Consider the following 13,205-nt stretch of genomic DNA (forward strand, 5'->3'; position numbering starts at 1 on the left):
AAAGGTAATTTGACAAAGAACACACCTAAATACATTTCACCAACCAAAGACATCATTTGCAACAATCGAATTTCCAAGTTAAATGATCAATCAATGCACGCATTTAATGCTTCAAATTTTACAAGTGCACATTTATGATTCGGGCATTTAATGCATACATAAAACACGCCGTTTTGTAGATAATAAAGCATACAATACAACTAACTACTTACTAACAATAATTCATGGCATTCAATGCATCAAATATTCATTTCAAGCTTATCAAACCCTAACCCAAATTCACCAAAATTACTAATCAAGTTTATGGAGCTTTCTCAAGCAACCTACACATCAAATTGAAGCTAGTGATGTTAGGGACACATTTAATACATGCATTTATAACATTTAACATCATTCAAATAACCAAATCACCTAATCAAACACACCAAAGTTTATGTTCATGCTAGTTACTTTAAATAACAAAATCGAACATATAAATCATATATTCATGTTAGACTTGAGCCATAGACACTAATTAACAACTTTATAAGTTAAAAACATCAAGAACACAAAATCTAGTGATTTTAGAAAGTTACCCAAACTTGATGAAATCGGTATGGAATCGAAGAGGAAGTTGCAAGGATTCCAAATATATAATTTGTTTTATCAAACACTTGCTAGATCATGAGTGGATGATGAGTTCTTTGTAATGGAGATTGAGAGGAATTTGAGAAGTATTGAAAGAAAAGGGAAAATGAAAATGAAAATTAATGAATGGTGGAGAAAGGGTGTTGACTAGTTGACCTAGTCACACCTTTGATCACTTTGCAACAATGGTCCCTCTAGTTTCATTCGGGTGCGTGAATTACCTAAACGAGATAATTTAAAACGCGTATTAACGGAAGATGTTATAAACATATAACGGAGTTTAAAATAGTATAACGGAAAAGTAAACGGAAAAAGGCGGGATGTTACAAGATGTACACATGGATGCTTTAAAACGTATCATTCGATATTTAAAGGGAACCACTGAGCTCGGTATTCACATTAATCGGTCTTGCTCAACAGATTTAATAGCATACACCGATGCAGATTGGGGCGGTTGCCCCAACACTGGGCGCTCCACCTCCGGTTATTGTGTATTTTATGGAGATAACCTGATCTCCTGGTCATCCAAACGCCAAACAACGTTATCTCGATCAAGTGTCGAAGCCGAGTACCGAGGTGTCGCAAAAGTCGTAGCCGAATCATGCTGGCTGCGCAATCTACTTCTTGAACTGCATTGTCCAACTTCGAAAGCCACGTTGGTATTTTGTGACAACATTAGCGCCATTTATTTATCCGGAAATCCCGTTTAACATCAGCGCACCAAACACATAGAAATGGATATACATTTTGTTCGCGAGAAAGTTGCAAAAGGACAAGTCCGTGTTATGCATGTGCCCACTCGATATCAGATCGCTGACATTTTCACGAAAGGTCTTCCACGTCTGTTGTTTTCTGAATTTCGATCCAGCCTTCGCATCGGGAAACTCGACGCTTCGACTGCGGGGGAGTATTAACCGTGTGTATATATATATATATATATATATATATATATATATATATATATATATATATATATATATATATATATATATATATATATATATATAGAAAATATTTCATTGACTTTGTATTTAGCATTGTTATCTCATTGTATATCCACTCCTAATTTAGTGGATTAGTTTGTTAGGATTGATACTCTTTCCTTGTATGTAAACGTGTATATATACACAAAGCATATCGATGAATAAGACAACAGATCACATTCTTTCAAGTTGCTTCAATTTCAACAAGATGTAGGCGCATAACACTCTGAAAAACAAGAATTGCAATATTATTTGTCAAAAACATTGATGCTTATCTAACAACAACATCAATCTATATTTAATGCATCTAACATTCATAATCCATATCACCAATTATGCTTCAATCTCAATACCTTACTTGCCTGCCCAAACAGTCACTCGTTTTAGTGCCACTTACACTGTTGCCTTTATTACGTATCGTACACAATTCAGATAGAAAAGAATACTACTACAACCTAGTGATCATCCAGGAGTAACGTTTCCATAAAAAGTTTTACCATTAATCCTAAAATCCCAATAAACTTGATGTCTTATAAGAAAAGGGTTCATAAACAAAAATCTCACTATGATCATCATAATTTCCATATTCATATAATTTTTTAAAAAAAAAAAAAATATATCCAAACTCACAACCCACCTAATACTAACACGAATATATACACCACGAAATGTCCTCAACAGGACTAGAACCCTCAACCTCAAGGTTGTAAGGGTGACCTCGATACCGCCAAGTCATTGGTTCTTTGGTAATTTCCAGATTCATATATTATATAAACTATAGTTTCACTGTTCTAAACTTAAAGTGTTGAATACTCTCTGAATTAATCAAGTCTTCTACTATAGTGAATTTGCAGTCTAGCAATCTTTTTTTTCTGTAATTCTATTTCCATGTTCAGTAGATTCTCAAACGTAGTTGTTAAATTTTTTTGATCTTGTTTGTAACGGAAAATGGTTATTACAATGTAAAGTGTGGAAATTTGATAACCAAAAAAGTAGCTCTATATATGTGACAGAGGTGCTGTCATCTAGAAATTGTCGGAACTTTGCGTTTTAAGTCATGTGGTAGTGGCATGCCTCTCTTAGCGAGAGGTCGGGATCGACTCCCGTGGGGTGCAGCATTGCACACAAGGTTGCCCCTTAAACCTAGAATTCCACCCAAGGCGCGTTGCGAGGGCACTGGGTGGGGGGGGGGGGGGGGGTGTTTCACCGCCCATGCTCACGAATTGAACCGGGTTTCCTCCTGAGCAGCAGTTGAGGGCGAGTTATTGAAATCAGATCTCAAACCACTTTATTATAAAAGATCTATACACTGAACGAATAGATCTAATAAATTACAACCAGAATCTCACAAATCTTTTACATAAATAATGATCGAACAATCTCTGAAACTAAAAACACAGAAACTAACTTCTATAAACAATATGTTTATGAAGATTACAGAACAAAGAATCAATCTCACTAAAACACCAAGTAGATGATCGAATGAGAGAAGATGAACAAAACCCTAGATGAGAGAAAAGGTGTGAGATCGTGATGAGATGATAGCTGAATGAATCTGATGATCTGGAATTGGATGTTTTATAACAAAATATCCACTAATTACATCTAGCCCCCTTAACTTCTTTCTTTTATACTTTGAGCTTTAAAACTTGTAGGAGCAGAAACACAAGAAGTGTTTTTTAAACTTTAGCCACAAAATAATCTTCACAGGAACAAACACTAGTTCAGCATCATTCAACCAGCAACTCTGCAACCATGATCTACATCTTTAACTTCCAATCTTTGACAAGCAATATTAAGGATTCAGCAATACCTACACATGCTCATCATAGAGAATAAGAACAAAATATAACAATAAATAAAATATTAGAAATCAGATTGTAAAGTATTATATATTTTAACATCCCCTCTCAATCTGATTTCTTTAAAAGATCTTTAAGTTTTAACCCTTCACGCATAAACTTGTGAGAACTAACACCCAAACCTTTAGTAAACACATCTGCTAATTGATTAGCAGAATCAATTTTAATGATATTAATAGCACCTGAAGCCCATTTATCTCTAACAATATGTAAATCAATATCAAAATGTTTAGTACGTTCATGAAACACTGAATTGGCTGCTATTTGTATAGCAGACCTGTTATCACAAAATAAATTTACTGGAAGTAAATTTTTTACTTTTAAGTCAGTTAAAACATTTATAATCCAAAGAATCTCACAAGTAGTAGCAGCCATAGCCCTGTATTCAGATTCTGTAGAAGATCTGGATACAGTGGCTTGTTGTTTGCTTTTCCATGATATTAATGAATTACAAAAAAATATGCAAAAACCTGTTACAGACTTTCTGGAAAATAAACATTTACCCCAATCTGCATCAACATAAGCAAACAAAGAAATAACGTCTGACCTGGAAATAATCACACCTTTTCCTGGAGACCCTTTGAGATATCTCAAAATTCTCAAAGTAAGTTTAAGATGTGACACAAGAGGTGCATACATAAACCTACTTAAACATTGTACAGCAAAAGATATATCTGGTCTAGTAGAAGTAAGATATATTAATTTGCCTACCAATTTTTGATATTCAGTAATATTTGTTAAAGCAGGATCATTATCAGATGCAGAAGTATTAATTTTCATGTTAACATCCATAGGGGCAGATATAGGTTTACTTCCTAACAATCCAAACTCATTAATTAATTCTATGCAATACTTTCTCTGAGACAAACAAACATCTTGATCACATTTTAACACTTCAATACCTAAAAAATATTTTAGTTCTCCTAAGTCTTTAATCAAAAATTTTGTTTTCAAAAAACTTTTAAATTTATCAATTTCAAAATCATTGTTACCGGTGATCACAATATCATCAACATAAACTAACAAAGCAACAAAAACATCTTCATCACTTTTAACAAATAAAGAATAATCACTTATACTTTGAACAAATCCATTTTCTTTTAAAGCACTAGTTAATTTTTCATTCCATTGTCTAGGTGTTTGCTTTAAACCATATAGAGACTTTATGAGTTTACACACTTTAGTTTCATTTTCAGAAAAATACCCTTGAGGTAATTCCATATACACTTCCTCATTTAAGTCTCCATATAAAAAAGCATTATTAACATCCAATTGATAAAGTTTCCAATTATTTTGCACAGCAAGAGTGATTAAACATCTAACAGTCACCATTTTAACAACATGAAAAAAAGTCTCCTCAAAATCAATGCCCTCTCTCTGACTAAAACATTTAGCAACTAATCTAGCCTTAAATCTTTCTATTTCTCCTGTAGACTTATACTTAATTCTGTATATCCATCTACATCCAATTGGTTTTCTTCCCTCAGGAAGATCAGCCAATACCCAGGTATTATTCCTAAGAAGTGCCTCCATTTCATCATTCATAGCTTCCACCCATCTTGGGTCTTGGACAGCTTGATGATAATGTTTGAGCTCAAAAGATTTATTTAAACAATTTGTAAAACAAAAATTTTCTTTTGACAGATAAGAATAATTAAAAACTTTGTCTAAACCATATTTAACTTTAGAATTCATAACAAAATCATCATATCTTTTAGGAAAAATAGATTGCCTTTCAGATCTTCTGAGATTAACAGTCTCAATAGGTTGATTAGCAGGAACATGATTATCAGAATTAGAGGGTTGAGTTTGATTATTAAAATTTTGATTATTACCCTCAGGAGATTGACTATCATTGTTGTCATCAACAACTGAATCATGTGTGCCATCATCAATCTCAGTAATACCAGAATCAGAAGGTTGGCAATGTGCAATTGAAGTTGCAGCCCCATGATCAGTATTAGTCTGAATTCTCCCTTCATCATTGGGATTTGAAGAACCTTGAGCATTATTTTTTTCAGAACAAAACAAATCAAAAAAAATTATTTGATTCAAATCAGAAACATTATTCTTTTTATGCAACAATTTAAAAGGAAAAACATCTTCATAAAATCTGACATCTCTTGAATAAAACATATTTTTACTATCTAAACTCCACAATTTGTAACCCTTTTTTTCACTAGAATAACCCATAAAAACACATTTTCAGACCTTTCAGAAAATTTATCAGAAACATTTAAAATTTTTGCAAAACATAAACACCCAAAGCTCTTAAAATGGGAGAAAGAAGGCTCAACACCAAAAAAAAATTCATAAGGAGACATTCCTGCTAACACCTTTGATGGCAATCTGTTTATAATATAAGTAGCAGTTAGAACACATTCATTCCATATATAAAGAGGTATGCCTCCCTGAAACATAAGAGATCTAGCCACATTAAGAAGATGTCTATGTTTCCTTTCTACAATATCATTTTGTTGTGGTGTGTATGCACATGAAGTTTGATGAATAATACCAATAGTATCACAAAAAGAATGCATTTGACTGTTGACAAACTCTGTTCCATTGTCACTTCTAAAAATTTTAACATTTTTTTGAAACTGAGTTTTAAGCAGATTTGAAAAAGATTTAATATGTTCAATAACTTGATCTTTTGATTTCAACATGTACACCCACACAGCTCTGCTGTAATCATCTACAATAGTAAGAAAAAATTTATATCCATCTCTACTTGTGACCCTATAAGGACCCCAAAGATCCAAATGAACTAAATCACCAACACTTTTAGATTTATGATCACTTAAAGGAAAAGGTTCTCTCACTTGTTTAGCCTTATGGCATATCTTACAAGGAAGATCATCCATCACATTTGTTAATTTTAATCTGTCTTTTAACACATGTAAAACAGGGTCTGAAGGATGACCCAACCTTGTGTGCCAAATGAGAGAAGTCTCAAAAGAAATAATACTATTGTTACATTTAATATGATCACCTTTAGGTAAATCAAACAAATACAGACAACCATTTTCACTACCAGTCCCTTTTATCATCTTTGCATTGAAATCCTGTATGTAACACTTAGCATCATCAAAAATAACTCTAACTTTATTATCCTTAGCTAACCTACTAACAGATAACAAGCTAACACAATAACCTGGAACAACCAGGACATCATATAAAGTCACAGAACAAGTTAATTTAAGATTTCCAATTTTGTTTATTATGGCTTCTGTACCATTTGGATGGCAAACTTTAAGATTTAGATTGGAAATATCAACAACATCTTGTAAATCTTTTTCAGAAACAGTCATATGATGATTAGCTCCAGAATCAATAATCCAACCTTGATTGGAGTTAACATTACTATTAAAATTGTAAAATCTTTGAAAATTTTGATTAAAAACACATTATGATTATAAAATCTACCTGCCATACATGACTGAACCTCTAGTTGAACAGGACTATCACTTAGTAAACTCATCAACTTAGACATCTGTTCTTTAGTAAGACTAAAAGGAACAGCAGATCCTAAAGAAGATCCTGCAGAAGAGGTGTTACCACCTTCTGAAACAGAATTATTAGCAGTAAAATTCTTAGAATTACCAGGATTATAAGGTCTCTTATAACCTGGAGGATAACCAATAAGCTCATAACATCTATCAATAGTGTGACCTAATTTATTACATTTAGTGCATTTGAGATTAGTATTAGGACCTCTATTTCCAGATCTGTTAAAATTATTATTAGAATTATTAAACCTGGTGTTATTACTATTATTGAAATTCTTTCCAGTTTGAGTAACAAAAGCAGAGGCACCATTTTTATTAATATCTTTAACATAACCTCCCCTATGTGACTCTTCTCTAGATATAATAGCATAAGCACCTTTAACATCTGGAACAGGATCTCTAGACAAGATATTACTTCTAGTGGACATATAAACATCATCTAATCTCATTAAGAATTGCATTAATCTTTGCATTTTATTATGATTAGCAAAAACACTAGCAGCATCATAAACACATTCAGGCAGCTTAACTAAAGCATCATATTGTTTCCACAATGAATTCAAAGTATGATAATAATCAGAAATAGACTGTCCATTTTGTTTAATAGTTGTTATTTTAAAATGAAGATTAAACTCAATAGAAGCATCAACTTTGTCATATGTTTCAGCTAATTCTTTCCAAACAACAGATGCATTAGAAGAAAAAATTTGTCCATTATACAAATCTTCAGACATAGTTCCCAAAATCCAAGATAAAACAACCTTAATGCATCTTTCCCATTGATTAGCTAAAACTTCATTTGTTTGATCTTTTTTAACAGTACCATTAACAAAACCAATTTTATTTTTTGTTCCTAAAGCCAATAACATTGATCTGTTCCAAATATTATAATTTTCTATCCCTTTTAACTTTATTGTGATAAAAGGTGTGAAATGTCCCGTTCATATTGATTATAAACGTTCCATATTAATTGATTTCGTCGCGAGATTTTGAACTCTATATGAGACATTTTTCAAAGACTGCATTCATTTTTTAAAACAACCATAACCTTTATTTTATCTATAAATGTTTAAAAAGCATTACGTAGATTATCAAATAATGATAATCTAAAATATACTGTTTACACGCGACCATTACATAATGGTTTACAATAAGAATATATTACATCAAAAATAAGTTTCTTGAATGCAGTTTTTACATAATATCATACAAGCATGGACTCCAAATCTTGTCCTTATTTTAGTATGCAACAGCGGAAGCTCTTAATAATTACCTGAGAATAAACATGCTTAAAACATCAACAAAAATGTTGGTGAGTTATAGGTTTAACCTATATATTATCAAATCATAATAATAGACCACAAGATTTCATATTTCAATATACATCCCATACATAGAGATAAAAATCATTCATATGGTGAATACCTGGTAACCGACATTAACAAGATGCATATAAGAATATCCCCTATCATTCCGGGAAATCCTTCGGACATGATAAAAACAACATCGAAGTACTAAAGCATCCGGTACTTTGGATGGGGTTAGTTAGGTCCAATAGATCTATCTTTAGGATTCGCGTCAATTAGTAGATCGGTGTACTAATTCTTAGGTTACCAAGCAAAAGGGGCATATTCGGCTTCGATCATTCAACAATATAATGTAGTTTCATTTACTTGTGTCTATTTCGTAAAACATTTATAAAACTGCATGTATTCTCATCCCAAAATATTAGATTTTAAAAGTGGGACTATAACTCACTTTCACATATTTTTACTTCGTCGGGAAGTAAGACTTGGCCATTGGTCGATTCACGAACCTATACAAATATGTACATATATATCAAAGTATGATCAAAATATATTTACAACATTTTTTATTACGTTTTAATGATTTGAGTTTGTTATGTCAGCAGTCCTCGTTAGTAACCTACAGCTAGTTATCCACAGTTAGATGTACAGAAATAAATAAATATAAATTATCTTGGATCAATCCACGACCCAGTGTATACATGCCTCAGGCTAGATCACAACTCAAACTATATATATTATTTTGGAATCAACCTCAACCCTGTATAGCTAACTCCAACATTACTGCATATAGAGTGTCTATGGTTGTTCCAAAATATATTATATAGATGGGTCGATATGATATGTCAAAACATTGTATACGTGTCTATGGTATCCCCAGATTACATAATATATATTAGAATACATGAATAATAAAACATAAGTTTGTTAAGTTATGATTTGTATAGGATTGTTACAATATTTCTCGTAGCTACAACAATCAAAAATATCCAATCTTGTTTTACCCATAACTTCTTTGTTTTAAATCCGTTTTGAGTGAATCAAATTGCTATGGTTTCATATTGAACTCTATTTTATGAATCTAAATAGAAAAAGTATAGGTTTATAGTCAGAAATATAAGTTACAAGTTGTTTTTGTAAGAGGTAGTCATTTCAGTCAAAAGAACGACGTCTTGATGACTATTTTGAAAAACATACTTCCACTTTGAGTTTAACCATGATTTTTGGATATAGTTTCATGTTAATAAGAAAAATTATTTTCCCAGAAGAATAACTTTTAAATCAAAGTTTATCATAGTTTTTAATTATCAAACCCAAAACAACCCGCGGTGTTACTACGACGTCGTATGTCCGGTTTTATAGTGTTTTTCGTGTTTCCAGGTTTTAAATCATTAAGTTAGCATATCATATAGATATAGAACATGTGTTTAGTTGATTTTAAAAGTCAAGTTAGAAGGATTAACTTTATTTGCGAACAAGTTTAGAATTAACTAAACTATATTCTAGTGATTACAAGTCTAAATCTTCGAATAAGATAGTTTTATATGTATGAATCGAATGATGTTATGAATATCATTACTACCTCAAGTTTAGTAGGTAAACCTACTGGAAGTGACAAGAAATGATCTAGCTTCAAAGGATCTTGGATGGCTTGAAAGTTCTTGAAGTAAGATCATGACACAAAAACAAGTTCAAGTAAGATTTTTACTCGAATTAAGATAGTTTATAGTTATAGAAATTGAATCAAAGTTTGAATATGATTATTACCTTGAATAAGAAAGATAACCTACTGTAAATAACAAAGGTTTCTTGATCTTAGATGATTACTTGGAATGGATTAGAAAGCTTGGATGTAAACTAGTAAACTTGAAAGGATTTTCGAAGTGTTCTTGAAGTGATCTTCCTAAGATGATTATAGCTTGATTCTTGAAGTAATTTTTGATGAAGATGATGATTAGCTACTGGAAAAATTCGTTCATAAGTGTGTGTGTGTTGAGAGAGAATTAGAAAGAGAATTGGAAGTGAAATGGAGTGAATGATGAGTGGTAAGTGGTGAGTGGTGAGTGGGGTTAAAAGGAGTTCTAGTTAGTTGACTAGTTCATGGTAGAAGTTAAAATTGATTAGTCATACATGACATAATCAAGAGTGGAATCCCATGCTAGTTCATATAGGTATATACTCATAGTAAGTACATCTAGAAGCTGTGTATAATACGGGTATGAATACGACTAGAATTCTTGATGAAAAAAGAATGGGAATGTAACTGTACCCATTTTCGTTAAGTATGAGTGTTTTGATATATGTCTTGAAGTCTTCCAAAAGTATATTAATACATCTAAATACACTACATGTATATACATTTTAACTGAGTCGTTAAGTCATCGTTAGTCGTCACATGTAAGTGTTGTTTTGAAACCTTTAAGTTAACGATCTCATTTAATGTTGTTGATAATGCTAAAAACGAACATATATTTCATAGCATTATTCCTCAAGAAAAACAAGCTTTTAGTTGCAATTGTTCTATTTACAAGTGATATTCGTTTAAATAATAAAAGGTGAAGGCAAAAGACAAATTCGACGAATTGAAGACGCAAACGACCAAAAAAACTCAAAAGTACAAAAGACAATCAAAGAGGTTCCAATTATTGATAAGAAACGTCTCGAAATTACAAGAGTACAAGATTCAAAACGCAAAGTACAAGATATTAAATTGTACGCAAAGGACGTTCGAAAATCCGGAACCGGGACCAGAGTCAACTCTCAACGCTCGACGCAACGGACTAAAAATTACAAGTCAACTATGCACATAAATATAATATAATATTTAAATAATTCTTGTAATTATTTATATATTATAATAAATAATAAAAACCGTCGGCAAGAAAGACTCCAAACTGATATGAGCTGTAATTTCAAACTCCGCGACTCGCGGAGTTTGAAGGCAAAAATGCCGCGAGTCGCGGAGCCCCTAAAGTCGAAAATCCCTATAAAAGTGTATGTAATTTCTCATCATCTTTTTCTTCTTCTCCTCATACGTAAAATATATATATATATTTATAATTTATATTTTAATTATAATTCTAATAATAAGGGTATGTTAGCGAATGTTGTAAGGGTGTAAGTCGAAATTCTGTCCGTGTAACGCTACGCTATTTTTAATCATTGTAAGTTATGTTCAACCTTTTTATATTAATGTCTCGTAGCTAAGTTATTATTATGCTTATTTAAAACGAAGTAATCATGATGTTGGTCTAATTACTAAAATTGGGTAATTGGGCTTTGTACCATAATTGGGGTTTGGACAAAAGAACGACACTTGTGGAAATTAGACTATGGGCTATTAATGGGCTTTATATTTGTTTAACTAAATGATAGTTTGTTAATGTTAATATAAAGATTTACAATTGGGCGTCCCTATAAATTACCATATACACTCAATCGGACACGATGGGCGGGGTATTTATATGTACGAATAATCGTTCATCTAACCGGACACGGGAATGGATTAATAGCCACTAAAATAATTAAAACAGGGGTGAATTACATTCAAGGGTAATTGGTGTAATTGTTAACAAAGTAGTAAAACCTTGGTTTACACGCAGTCGATAACCTGGTGTATTCATTAAACAAAGTATTAAAACCTTGTTACAATTCGAATCCCCAATTAGTTGGAATATTTGACTTCGGGAATAAGAATAATTTGACGAAGACTTTCGCTCTTTATATTTATGACTGATGGACTATTATGGACAAATCCGTATGGACATATTAAATAATCCAGGACAAAGGACAATTAACCCATGGGCATAAAACTAAAATCAACACGTCAAACATCATAATTACGGAAGTTTAAATAAGCATAATTCTTTTATTTCATATTTAATTTCCTTTATTTTATATTTAATTGCACATCTAATTATCGCACTTTATTTATTGTTATTTAATCGCACTTTTAATTATCGTACTTTTTAATTATCGCAATTTTATTTTATCGCACTTTTATTTATTGCAATTTCATTCACTTTTATTTATTGTTATTTAATCGCACTTTTAATTATCGCAATTTTATTTTATCGCACTTTTATTTATTGCAATTTCATTATCGTTATTTATTTTACGCTTTAAATTAAGTCTTTTATTTATTTAATATTTTACATTAGGTTTTAACTGCGACTAAAGTTTTAAAATCGACAAACCGGTCATTAAACGGTAAAAATCCCCCTTTATAATAATAATATTACTTATATATATATATATATTTGTATTTTTATAAAAGTAAACTAATATAGCGTTAAGCTTTGTTTAAAAAGATTCCCTGTGGAACGAACCGGACTTACTAAAAACTACACTACTGTACGATTAGGTACACTGCCTATAAGTGTTGTAGCAAGGTTTAAGTATATCCATTCTATAAATAAATAAATATCTTGTGTAAAATTGTATCGTATTTAATAGTATTTCCTGCTAAAATTTAATAACTATTTTATACCACTCCGCTACCACATCAAGAATTGTAATTATAAAATTAGTAGATTTAATAAATAAATAATATAAAAATAATATTTTTATAAAAATTGTAATTTTTACAAATTTTTGTATATTTTTATATTTTATCCCTTTTTAATTGTTTTAACGTAATATTTGTATTTTTCGCTCATATTTAATTTTAAACTTAGTTTTTGCCATAGTCATTTTTACTCCTAGCTTTTTAGGCTTTGCCGTAGAATTCCTAAGTACTTTTTCTTTAAACTAAGATTTAGGTACTTTAGAATTTTGCGACGCATTTTTAAGTTTTAGTTTCTTTTTAAGTTATTTCCATTTGGGATATAGTTTTTCCTATAAGCTTTAATATTTTTAGACACCTTTTACTATGTACCAATTATCATTTCAATTAGTTATCTCAATTTGCGAATATAA

General features: G+C 31.2%; 1 protein-coding gene across 1 annotated transcript; it reads left to right on the plus strand.

Annotated features, from left to right (window-relative positions):
- Positions 1–965: 965 nt before the first annotated feature.
- LOC139891496 (uncharacterized mitochondrial protein AtMg00810-like) lies at positions 966–1,337 on the plus strand. Its single transcript, XM_071874470.1, has one exon. It carries the CDS (start codon positions 966–968, stop codon positions 1,335–1,337), a length of 372 nt encoding a protein of 123 aa, XP_071730571.1.
- The last annotated feature ends 11,868 nt before the right edge of the window (positions 1,338–13,205 follow it).

Source organism: Rutidosis leptorrhynchoides, chromosome 1 (assembly GCF_046630445.1).
Source record: "Rutidosis leptorrhynchoides isolate AG116_Rl617_1_P2 chromosome 1, CSIRO_AGI_Rlap_v1, whole genome shotgun sequence".
NCBI lineage: Eukaryota > Viridiplantae > Streptophyta > Magnoliopsida > Asterales > Asteraceae > Rutidosis > Rutidosis leptorrhynchoides.

Coding starts and splice junctions, on each gene's coding strand:
- LOC139891496 (XM_071874470.1), top strand. CDS start 966: ATGGATGCTTTAAAACGTATCATTCGATATTTAAAGGGAACCACTGAG.